Below are 12243 nucleotides of genomic sequence, written 5' to 3'. Positions count from 1 at the left end.
CCCGCATTTGAGTATTTCAACAAATAGCTGAGGCCGTGCTTAATTTTGATGCTTGCGGTCGACGTTCGTTTTCACTTAGCATAAGTTACTTATGGTTGCGCTTGGGCTTTCATCGCTAGTGAAAATCAGGCTTTATCCTTGTCTGAAGCCTGAAATTTGTACTGTCACGACACTTGCAGCTAAATACAGGAATTGCACCGACCAGCGGTCTGGGTAAAAAAAAACATTGGTTTGGTGTTGGGGCTCTCATTCTCGCGGGCTCAAATTTGTAATATCTGTACAACTGAATGACTGGGACTAGGTTGGTGCAATTCCTGTATTTAGCCGCAAATGTCACGACGATTGCCGACATGATGGATTGGATAATGCATATCCCTAGCACAATTGGAATCTCGTTCCCAGAGCCTCCGTTACACTGGTCAAGGAACGATGACTCTGAGGTCATGCGCAAAAGAGCTCTGGACATTCCTGGGTATTGGTTTGCCATTCAAGTGCTCTTCCTTTCCTCTTTCGACAGTTCAACATAGCTAGGAGTAAATGATCACGTTTAATTGTTTATATCTGAGAGACTTAGCATCGCGTTTCCGTGAAACGTCAAACTCTCATAAACCGTGAAAAGTTCTCTTACTCTAACTTGTAGTTCTTTTTGGAAGGTTTCTCGATATCTGTAGACAACAGGCAAGAAATGAGCAACAATCAAAACCAGTTTCTTTGATTTGTGGCAAAACGTAAATTCTGCTCCAACCATAATTGGCTAAAGTGCCAAAAATACTATCGTTCTTAGATGAACTGATCCTCGCTGAGGGCAACCTCGTTCCCAGGGTCAATCTTCTCTACCTCACCCTAGGAACGGGGTTGCGCTGAAGAAACATTTGATCCTTTACTTACTACGGTAACCGTTTACATGTACTGTAAAACTAAATTCTGCTTGCTATAATTGTACCGTTGTGATGAAAAAAAAATTTAAACTTCTTGTGTTTCGCTCAACTTGTATTTCCCGGGATAGAGAAAAAATACGGAAACACGACCGTTTTCACGGTAATGGTCCACACTGTAAAATCCCGACCGTGTACTAGCCAATCAGAAGGTTCCATTCAGCATTAATCTCGACCCCAGAGCTCTTCTCTTGACTGTGGGAGAGAAGGGTCGATCTGAGGCTCTGGTGACGAGAATGCACTCAGCCTAAGAAGTGTTTGTCTTACAATAAAATTGTTGTTCGACCCAAGTACATAACTCACTGGAAGTTACCGCCTAAATTGCATTCATTTACACCATTACAAGATGGCCTCGAAGTAGTCATAACACGGACCTAGGCGTTACTCGCAGAGAATAAGCAGTTTAAGAAACGACCCGACTACGATAACCACAATAATATCATTGGTCAAGAGAAAAATGACCGTGCTGTACACGCATTTTAGCACATAATTTTTGCGGTAGTCTGCATAAAAACGAGGTGAAATCACCAAATTTGAGTTTGATAACGACAACGTGAATACATCGCTAATGTAAACCTTTCATTCACTGTCTTTACTCTGGAACCGCTGGCACCAAATTTCTTTTTAGGATCAGACTTCGTCCGCATTGTACGACGTGAAAGTGACTAAATAACGGCGAAAGACTTACGATGTGTGTGCAAAGTTATACTTTGACGTGACCTGAGTTTCCACTATCTAAAGCAAGGTGAAAAAAGCTGAGGTTCGGAAAGTTCTCTCTTTTATTTTAGCGACGCACTTTCCTTTGGAAAAAAACAAAACAAAAACCCGCTTCACTTCTCCTCATATCCTTCTGTCTTCATGTATGAGATTCCAAGAGCGTCATTTTGTTCTTCGGTTCTCTCGTAATGCACAACCTCAAGCTCGGGGTCTGGGTCGGGCGCGTATAGATTCTGCAAACGAAAAACACTTGAGCGATAACGTCTCCTTCTTCGCTTCTATGCTTTTAGATAAGATTTTTGTTTTTTCCCTTAAATACTAAATGAACGACCAATTAAATCAGATGCATTCGGTCATTTATCAGTATGAATGCTTAATTGTGTCAGTCGGGATACTAAACCGTAATTTTCTTAAATGTTGTATTAACGTTTAGGTCTGAAGGTGAAAGCCTTTCGTGTGCCCATTGAAATGAAAGCTACTTGCTAGTTTTTTCGTGTAGCGCTGTTCATTTTACTGTGCAAGATGGTTCTAGCTTTTGAGTCTTTGGGTGAAATCCTCAAGTGTGAACATTCAAAGCTAATGAACAGCTCTTTCCGGTACCACTGCTTGCTTTCCTACCCGAGGTGGTTTTTACATTCCAGTCAAACTGTACAAGAGTCTTAACAGTTATCACGTCGTCTTTCCAAACTCGACTTAACTTCCAAGATTAATCAGAAAGTTTCCCTACCTGGATGTAGCTATTTCCTGCTGGATCATCAAGAATTATCTGGACACCAAGCTGTTCACCAGATATTATCTACGAAAAGAAATATATGCATACAAGTTTCAGTTTTTTTTTTCGCATTCATTACAGGATGCGCACTTGAGGGCTTTTCTATTAGCGAATGCTTTCTCGTGCTTTGCAACGTTTTTTTTTTGCGGATTCGCCTTCCGTCGACACGTATTTGGCGAATCCAGCGTGTGAATCCTCAACTTTTTGAATCGCTCTCCAGAGTGGAAAGTTTTGAATACGCAAAGAATTTAGAATCGTGTGGATGGTCGAATTCGGATGTTGTCAAATCCGATTGCTTTGTTTTGTCATTTATTTGTTTGAGCACGTTGAAGTTTTGGCAGCTATTCAGCTGATGTGGACCTGCTATACCCACCCGCCCATATACTCACAGAGGACAGCCACAACATTGGGAACTTCATCCCCTACTCTTCTCGAATAGTGTGTGGGTTCTTTTAACTAATGAACACGGAAGTTATTTGTGAGACGGGACCTCCGGCTTATCCGAGAAGACTTGAAAGTCTAACCATTTGCGGATGTAATTACAAAGGCAGCACTTTCTCCTCAGTTATTTAAAGGCCCTGAGTGTTGGTCCGGCCGGAGTCGAACTCACGACCTCTCGCATGGCAGCCCGGTGCTCAACCAACTGAGCCACCGGTGCGCGGTGACGTTACTAAGTTAAAAGTAAGAAAGTTACAAAGTAACGATGACGTTACAAAGTCAGATCCAGACTTTACCGCGTAAATATTCAACACGGCCGCTGAACGAAAATGCTATCGCTTCTCTTGTCGCCAATTCGCACGCCCAATGGCGCCTGCTCTGTTAACAATAGTTACAGGGGAGTCCTGGATATTAGAACGAATCCGGATACGTGTGGACGAGCAAATTCGATTTGAATACGTTACGTGTGGACATGAAAAATTTTGAATCCGCAGAGAAAAAGTAGCGGGTTAAAAAATATGCGGACACGTGAGGACGGCACCAAGGACTCTATGCATTCTTGTGTTGCACACTTTCTCGTGCTTTGCAAAGATCGCACGCGTGCCCTTGGTTTCTAGTATATAAGTGCACGAGTTTGGTTCAGTAGTTAGCGGTACCTGCACGTGCCATGATTGAATGTATGTCTAATCTAGTCTAAACTACATGGAAGACGGCACCAACCTTATCTAAACTAGTCAAAAACGTCTTTAAGTTTTCATTAAATAGGGCAGGACTATCGCCAAGGCCAAAAGGATTGAGCGACTTCAACTGAAAGAAAAAAGCGAAAAACAAATAATGCTTACAGACAACCGAATATTTGGGCCAGTTCTGCGTCCCAACAGGTTTAAAAATTGACATAATTTTTTTATTTCTCAAGAAAAGAAAAGTCGAAAATTCAGACCTGATCTTTTACGTTAGTAAGCAGGCCCTCTAAGGTTGTGAATCGTCCTCCAGACTGGGAACCGGCAGACGACACGAACTCCAGTGATGGTATTCTTACTTCACACGTTTCCGACTGCAACGTAATATTGCACCACAATTAGGTGTATTGCAAAAAATAAATAAATAAATAAAGATCTGACATGGTGTCTTTTCTAAGAAGTGACCCCCTCCATCACCAAAGCAACAAAAAAAAAAAGAGAAAACACCACGGTGTTTTCTTCAAAACAGAGGAGGATCGGTGTTGTGTTGAGCAGTTGGTTTCTTTTACGCTTCCCGAGATAGAAACCACCACCAGCAACCTTAGTTTCTTTGAGTGAGCCGCCGTCCAGCGCCAAGGACGAATAAATTGAATTTGAACCGGTAAAACGAATTAGTAACTTGTTTTGGCGCTTGCAAGTGCGTTCAGCTAAGTAACTGCTGCGTTTGGGTGAGCCTGCTGCGTAGTGATTTCCCGCGAAATAAGACGAAGTGATGTCAAATGCATCACGTGGGGTGTGACGAATGTAATTTATGGTGTCAATTTAGCTTCGTGTGGAACGTTTCTTAATCTGTGTTTGGTTTTCACACAACGCAAGCGAACGCAAGCATAAGCCCAAGTACAAGGAAAAGAAAATATTTTGATCCTTACGCCCGCGCTTATGGTTTCGTCAACCCTGATTTCACGGTCAAATAAGCGCTCCTTTGCTCGCGCTTGCGCCGTTAGTGAAAACCAGGCTTCTCTTTTGGGAAGGTGCTTGATAGCCGTGGATTGCTGGCAAGAAATGAGCTGCAAATGTTCAAATAAGTTTCTTCGATTTTTGGCAAAACGCAAATTTTAGCCTGGCGTTTGCCGTATTCCGTAAACTGTGAGTGAAAATACAAAAGAAAATACCTTCAGAACATCCCTGTTAAGATCCAATGGGTCTGTAATTGTCAACGTGAGTTTGGTTCCTTTCGGTTCAGTACCAGCTACGGTAATAAAGAAATTAAAGAAACGCCTTTTACGCAAATTGATTAAAATGTTGAGCTGAAAAGTCCATGTTTTTCACAGAAATATGCCGAGTGTCTGGCGGGACTTGATGCCCGGTAGACGCTTTACTCATTAGTAGGGAGGGTAGGGAGGTTAAGAAACCACAACGGTCACGTTAACGACAACGACACAAAACTAGAATCTCACTGGTTAAAAGAGGAAAAATAATCGTGCTCCACGTGCGTTCACGTTTTTTTGCGGAAAACCTACAATCCTGGGCCCGGTTGTTCGAAAGCCGACAACGACACAAAACTAGAATCTCATTGGTTTAAAGAGGAAAAATAATCGTGGTGCACGTGCGTTCCCGTTTTTTGCGGAAAACCTACAATCCTGGGCCCGGTTGTTCGAAAGCCGATGAACTTAATCCAGGATTAGCGTTAACATTTGTTTCATGATTTCAACTTTTTGGTGAAAAATTTCTTTTGCTTATTTTTGTTTTTCAAGATTGACTTATTCTAATGTAAAGTTTTGCCGAATATCAGCGTTGAACAGCATTTGGGAGTAGAGAAATAAACTCCTTGGTTAAATTTGTAATCTGGGATTAGTGTTAACCGGCTTTTGAACAACCGGGCCCTGGTCAAAGGACTAAGGAATACTTGTCAAATTTGACCGAAAAATGGAGAATTTACTGTACATGCTTCCATCTTTATATGAGCAACGCATGCTCTTCTTTCGCTGCCTTTTTCGCGTCCCCCCTTCCCCCCAGACAATGTTGAAACATTCATGCGATCGATCAAATAACCTTGACTTCGGACACCGTGGTGTGGGGGGAGGGAAGCGGGAATTGTCCAAACAGTTTTGACCAGGATTGTAGTTATCAAGGCGAGACTAGAGTTAAAAACACGTCCACCACATTGTCTCCCCCACTTTAACTTTGTCTTTCAAAAAACAATGAGCGAATAATGCCACCTTTGAGGTAAGTCCAATCAAGTTAGATACAGAAGTCTTAGCTATTGAAATGAATGACTGGGATGGAATTTGTTAACCCCGCTATATGAAATTAAAAAAAAAAGAGATATTTTTGTCAATGGTGAGTCGTAGATACTCGCAAAAAAACCCGGGTGTTCCTTGGCAGGAGTCGAACCTACGACCTCCCGAAGCATCCGAACTTGTAATCGGATGGTCGTAGGTTCGACTCGTGTAAATGAAAACTCGGATTTTTTCCGAGTATCTCCGAGTCAGCATTGAAAAAATACTATCTTTTCATCTCAGAAGAAGTCTTGCTGGACAAAATAAGTCCCTCACTCTGTCCCTCCATAGTTAGTAATATCGACGCACTACCCTGTATAGAGGTTTTGCACGGCAGCCATGTTGAATGGCAGGAACAATAGATTCTTTTTCCTATGGGAACAAAATTAATGTTCTTTCTAATGCAAAATATTTTCATTGTTCCTGCCATGCAATATGGCTGCCGTGCAAAACCTCTATTCCCACGGAAAGTAGTCCCGCGTCCTCACACCACTTACACTGTCTGATAATTTAACTTACATCCAGATTTCACTTCATTTGTCTTGTCTCCACAAATGTCGCAAGTTGTCGCCATTACAATCACTTCCTTGAAGTGTGGAATAGCTGAAGTATAAGTCAAGGTAAGCAACTGGAAACTGAGGTCCCTCGCAAATTCATTAATAATTCATAATGGCAATAACCAACTACATCACACCATAGTTAATATACGGAAATGGTTACGAAACTCGGCAAGTTTCTTTGTTTCATGTTTTTGTTTGCTGTTTTGGCCCTGCCCATGCGCAAACCACGCCCTTTTCCTGAGAGACAGCCAATCAGAAGTTTCCATTAATTTATTCAAAGCTCAGTTGTGTACCAAGGACAAAAGATTGTCCATGTCACTGTTCTCGCTTCTGAAGTTTCCATAGTTTCACAACCAGTCCATCTATATGAACTATGATCACACATTCACATCTATGCAAGATTCGAATTCAGTGCTTCTTCATTGATAGTACCCATCTAGATCTTCCATTCATTTTAAATGCAGGTTACAGGTCAAAGAACCTTGTCACCGATGATCACCTGTCACATGCCGTTCCATTGCACACTTTGCTGGACAAAAGCTTAAATGAACTTGAAAAATATACATTGAAAGACGCTAGCAATGGACCAGTAGTGTCACTCGCTGGGGAATGATACAGAAGTTTCAAACTATCAAAAGACAGACCCATGTTTCATCAATTTATGAGGCCCTCCCAGGGGGAGTCCTCTTATTCCCTTTAACAATTTGCTTGTGTTTCCTTGTTCCCAACATTGCTTCCAAACTTGTTCTCAGCTCTTGTATCCCTAAAATGGGTTATGCTCCCTTGTTCCCTAAGATATTTGTCTTTGTTCCCTTTTCCCCAGTTCAAATTAGCCATGTTCTCCCCTCCCATTCCCCCGTTGCCCCAAACCTATGAGAGGGCCTCATTTATGCATCTGCATATTCTTGGTTTCCATCGACGTGATGAGACTGCTATGTTGGTGTACAAAACAAAAGAAAATGGCCCCACAAGTTTTGCATAATAATAGAGTCAAATTCCCAAAAGACATTTTACTGCATTGTTCTGTACACCAACAGTGGCACTGTGACGCCAGATGCAAACCATCAATACCATGACATAGTAAAAGATTAAAAAATATTTAAAGCTCCTTGATTCGTAGTAAGTGGCATCTCTTTGCACACTCTAGGACCTCAGTTAAGAGGATCAGTTAAGATGCGAGAGTTTCAAATATAGTTTATTCCGGTGAGCTATTTAATTAATTGAGGGTGCGTTTGACTGACCATATTCCGGAATAGGAATACATGCAATAGAAGTTAGAAACGTTATGTTTTTATGGAGATTCACATTAAAATAATTGGCAAACACCTGCTAAAATGCTATTTTAAACATAATGTCTCCCATCATAATAAATTTTCAGCTCAATACCCTAAAAGGTACCGCTAAAGCTCTTGCTACATGGACCTTTTGAGGCTGAACACCCTAGGAGGTACCAAAACCACTTTTTTTAACCCCTTAAGGTACAACGAGCATCCCTGTCCTTTTCATATGGGAGTCCCCCCCCCCCCCCTTTCCAGGATACCACCCATTCCATAGATAATTAACATTACTACACTGCCTCGTTGCTGGATACAGACAACTTTCATCTTTGTCTCTGCAGGTGCATTGCACGAGGTACAATTAGTTGGGAAGTTTAAGACCTGCAGAAAAATAAGATCAAAAACTCATTAATAACTCATGAGCAAAACAGCCTATCAGGTGGCCAGAAAAAACGTCACATGCACGAGCTTTAACCCATTCACACCTCAAATGCCATTGGATGCCCCCCATTGATCAGTAAAACCGTCTGGCATTAGACATCTTCAGTTCCCACGGCCTGCTCCCGTCTGACCTTGAAGCTCAGTCGGTACAGCAGCGGTGATCTAACCTGAAGGTCGTGGGTTCAATTCCCACCCAGGTCAGGGCTTTTCGCTGTCCTTGTGTGGGCCCATTGCCATTAGCAGGGCTAATGCTCACATGGTTCATATGGGGTAGAAAACTAGCACTTCACATTACACTCTACTCAGTAAAATCTATTAAGACTCACTCTCAGGGGTCAATGGGTTAAAAACCGATAAAATACTGACTCCTCATTAGAATTCTTTAGTAATACATAAAGCATACTAATAAGGCTTAGCTTGCTTCTCTTGTATGCTAATGTTCTCCACTGAAAATTTGAACCTTTCGTTGGACTCCAGGAGTGCAGGGATGGCACAGTGGTGAGGACAACTGCCTCGGGACCACCAATGTGGCCTAGGTTTGATTCCCAGACTCAGCGTCATATGTGGGTTGATTAATTGAGTTTGTTGGTTTTATACTCTAAACCGAGAGGTTTTTTCCCGGGTACTCCGTTTTCCCCTCTCCTCAAAAACCAACATTTGACTTGATTTGCATTAATTGTTAATTTCAGTTTACAGTGTCCCCAATTAGTGCTCCAGCGCTAGAATGACTAGACACTTAAATAAAGTTCCTTTCCTTTTCCTTTTCCTTTCCAGGACACACTTTTTGTGGAGTGTTTTTGAAGCCATTCAATAAACTTGCAGGTTGTGTCTTATTAGTTCTAAACTATTCGCCGTTTAAAACCTGATAAAACACTCCTGCTCGTTTATTAAACGTTACTTAAAATCTCATGGACAAAGCCAAAAGTCATACCTCATCTTTGAGATTTTCAACTTCGTCTTCTGTTGACACAATTAAACAAAAGATATTGCTATGACAACATGAAAAATGAAATCAAGTAGCATCTGCTGTGCACAAAACATGATAACAACATGGTATTTTTTGTCACACCCTTAATAATGAGCTTTGTTGAGAGAGGATAGCATAACCATATTAGGAGAGGTTCTAACTTGTGGCCCTAGGAATAAATCAACTTGAAGAGAACCTCCACTTCTACAAAAGTATTTCAAAAAGTGTTTGTGTTACAAAAACTAGGCTACAAAGAAATTCAATGTTTAGGGTATTGAGGGGGGAGGGGGAGGGGGTAAAACCAACCACATCATAGAAAATAGACCCTTCTCCAAAATGGGGGCCGAAAATTCAAATAAGTTAAAATTAAAAACGTGTACCAGCACTAGATAGAACACCTTTACTTTAGTAACCCTGCAATGTTTCAGCGAATTAGGTGTTATATCAGCCGAGAAAATGTAAGTTGAAAAATGAAAAATTTACAGATGTTTGTATGACTAGAGGTATGGCGAATACCCTCAGTCATACACTCTCAGCTCAGCTGATATAACACCTTAGAAGCTGGAATTTTACAGGGTTACTAATGTAAAGGTGCTCTTTCTATTTCTGGTATCAGTTTTTCATTCACTTCAATTTTAACTCATTTAAATCCATTGCTGCCATTTCGGAAAAGGGTCTATTGTCTCGCAGTCAAGTAGAGAACCAAAAATCTCAAACCAATGATGGCTTCACCAAGTAGTGGAATTTAGGCCATATTATTTGAAAAAATCTCAAACCAATGATGGCTTCACCAAGTAGTGGAATTTAGGCCATATTATTTGAAAGAGAGTGCTCTCACCACCGCACCATCCCTTGTTTCATATGGCACGGAAAAGAGATGAAAAGAAAAATACTCCAAATGCAATCTCATAGCCCTTGCTTATTTGACCTATAATACAATCATGTACTTTGTTGCTGCTGACCTTGTCAGAGGGTTAAACTTCCTCAGAGAAAATTAATAACACTGGCAGGGGAAGGGGAAACCTTTTATGCAGAAAGCTGTTCAAACAAGCTTAAACATATTGGTAACTACCATGTTTAGAGGGTTTGGAACTGTCTAGAAAGTTTAAGAATGTTAATGTCATGCAAAGCATTGTATCATAGGAATTTTCTTTGAACTGTGACTTCTCATTTTTAAAATAGAGTTTGTTGTAATAACAGTACTGTACATAGTTACTTTTGGACACTTTTAGACTCTCTTTCGACAGCTATAAGCGGCTCTCTAGCCAGTCGGTGGTAGTGGTTCAGGACTTATTTCCCCATCTGTGATTTCCAAGTGACATTGTGTGACAAGTGACTAGTGACAAGTGAAGGGTTTTCCCCATTTGTGTGTGACTCTGCTATCAAGTTTACAGTTGGTTTCCGTGGATCATGATAGTGTGAAAGAAGTTTCTAGGAGATTTTGGCAGAGAAAAAAGGCCAGTGTTTTGCCTCACTGGTCAGATAGGCGCAAAGAAGTATCGTGTTGATTGTAGTGTCGCTCCCCGCTATAAGTTGTTTACAGTTAAATATATTAATTGCGTTACAAAGGAATAGAGAAGTTGTTATCTTTCGGCCGATAATTTGTTTACTGCAACACCATATATACCATCAGTAGGCGAAATAATAATAAAAAAAACAAGCTCCTTTTACCTTCCTCTTCCTCTTCTATGTCCTCCTCTTTTTCATCAGCCTGTTGCAAGCCAAGCCGCACGTCTTGTTGGGGCTGTCTTGTGTAGTACTCTATTGTCATATGAGGGTCCTTTTCTGGGGCGTGCAGATTTTCTATGAAGCTGTTACCTGAAATATCGTCTACAATAAGTGTGAAGTCCATTTCTCCATCCTTGCATTTTCTTAGCTGTGATATGATGCTGTCGACCTTGTCAGCAGTCACAGGATCAACAATCTTTTATACCAAGAAAAAAATGGTTAACTATTAGAAACACAAATATGTCCAGTATTGCATGTAAATGCCTGTTAAATTCTTCTCACATTTTAACATGACTTCTATCAAGAAATAAAGGTACTAGTAAACATGCACATAAGTCCAGAAATTACTAGTTTCCATGTTGCAGTGTGTCTGTTCAGTTTTTGATCACAGATTACGTCAAAGGGTGGTAACAACAAAAAAGTGGCAGACATGGCAATAGCCGAGCGCGTCACTGATGTTCTTACCACATTTTGACGTCTTAATTAATATGTGATCTATTACTAAACAGATGCATGGCAACATGGAATCTATTTGTTTATACAATAAAGAACTAAGAGTTTTTGATGATGACGTCAGCTATGCGTCTGTCCTCTAATAATATTATTGTAGATCATAGGTGAGAGCCAATCAAAATGTGTACATAATTGAAATAATGGCCCAGAGGCCAAAACCTGAGTCACCAAAGTAGAAACTCGCAAGGAGAACCAAAGAGCTTATAGGCCTAGAGTTAGCCAAATTGAGGGTTTTGGGTCACTTTTAAAAAGGTAAAACAAAGACCTGCAACGAGTGACCTCTGGAATGTGACCTGTGTTTTAGACCCACTGGTCCCAAATGCTCATTCATTGAAATTGGCCGAGTGTTTGAGGTCAGACTGCCCAACCCAAGTTGCTACATCAGTCAGGCATGGATTAGATTTTGTCAACGAGCCAGGCTTTAACCTGCTCTCAACGACTTTTCATGTTTTTGCATTATGTTTCCCCTTGCCTATTAGGATACCTTATAAGATATTTTTGAAAAGTAATTAAAAAGCTCATTAACAATTCATGAGCCTAACAGCCTATCAAAACACCGTCCGATAAAACGTCACATGAATGAGCTTTATATCCTAATAAAACATTCCTCATTAGTATTCTTTATATAAAGAATACTAATAAGGCATACAGCTGTAGTTTGTTTTCTGTATGCTAATATTCACCTCTCACAATTTGAACCATTGTTTTGAGTCCAGAGGGACACGCTCTTTGTGGAATGTTTTTTAAGCCATTGAAAAAACTCGCAGCACATGTTTTATCACGTCTAAAAACACTCAGCTATGCCTCGTGTTTTTAAGCTCCGATAAAGCACTGCTGCTCGTTTTTTAAACATTACTTAAAACCATTCTGGGTGTATCTGCTTGCTTTGGACCTCAACATTTGTGCAAGATTGAAGGGCAATTGTAGATGGAATTG

The 12243-nt window shown here is 40.7% G+C and overlaps 1 protein-coding gene across 1 annotated transcript in view; it reads right to left on the bottom strand.

Moving 5' to 3' along the window:
• Window positions 1-528: 528 nt before the first annotated feature.
• LOC137982122 (zinc finger protein ZPR1-like) overlaps window positions 529-12243 on the bottom strand; it is a 17342-nt gene continuing 5627 nt past the window's right edge. The window contains exons 6-14 of the mRNA XM_068829181.1: window positions 10738-10990; window positions 9031-9059; window positions 7973-8039; window positions 6341-6424; window positions 4715-4791; window positions 3803-3916; window positions 3583-3669; window positions 2380-2448; window positions 529-1885 (exon numbers count right to left, since the gene is read on the bottom strand). Coding sequence (XP_068685282.1) covers window positions 1766-1885; window positions 2380-2448; window positions 3583-3669; window positions 3803-3916; window positions 4715-4791; window positions 6341-6424; window positions 7973-8039; window positions 9031-9059; window positions 10738-10990 — 900 coding nt within the window. The 3' untranslated portion in view covers window positions 529-1765. The remainder of the gene's footprint in view (window positions 1886-2379; window positions 2449-3582; window positions 3670-3802; window positions 3917-4714; window positions 4792-6340; window positions 6425-7972; window positions 8040-9030; window positions 9060-10737; window positions 10991-12243) is intronic.

The sequence above is a fragment of the Montipora foliosa genome, chromosome 13 (genome assembly GCF_036669935.1).
Source record: "Montipora foliosa isolate CH-2021 chromosome 13, ASM3666993v2, whole genome shotgun sequence".
NCBI classification, from domain to species: domain Eukaryota; kingdom Metazoa; phylum Cnidaria; class Anthozoa; order Scleractinia; family Acroporidae; genus Montipora; species Montipora foliosa.
Note: the sequence above shows the minus strand (reverse complement) of the source record. Positions and strands in the feature narration are given on the sequence as shown.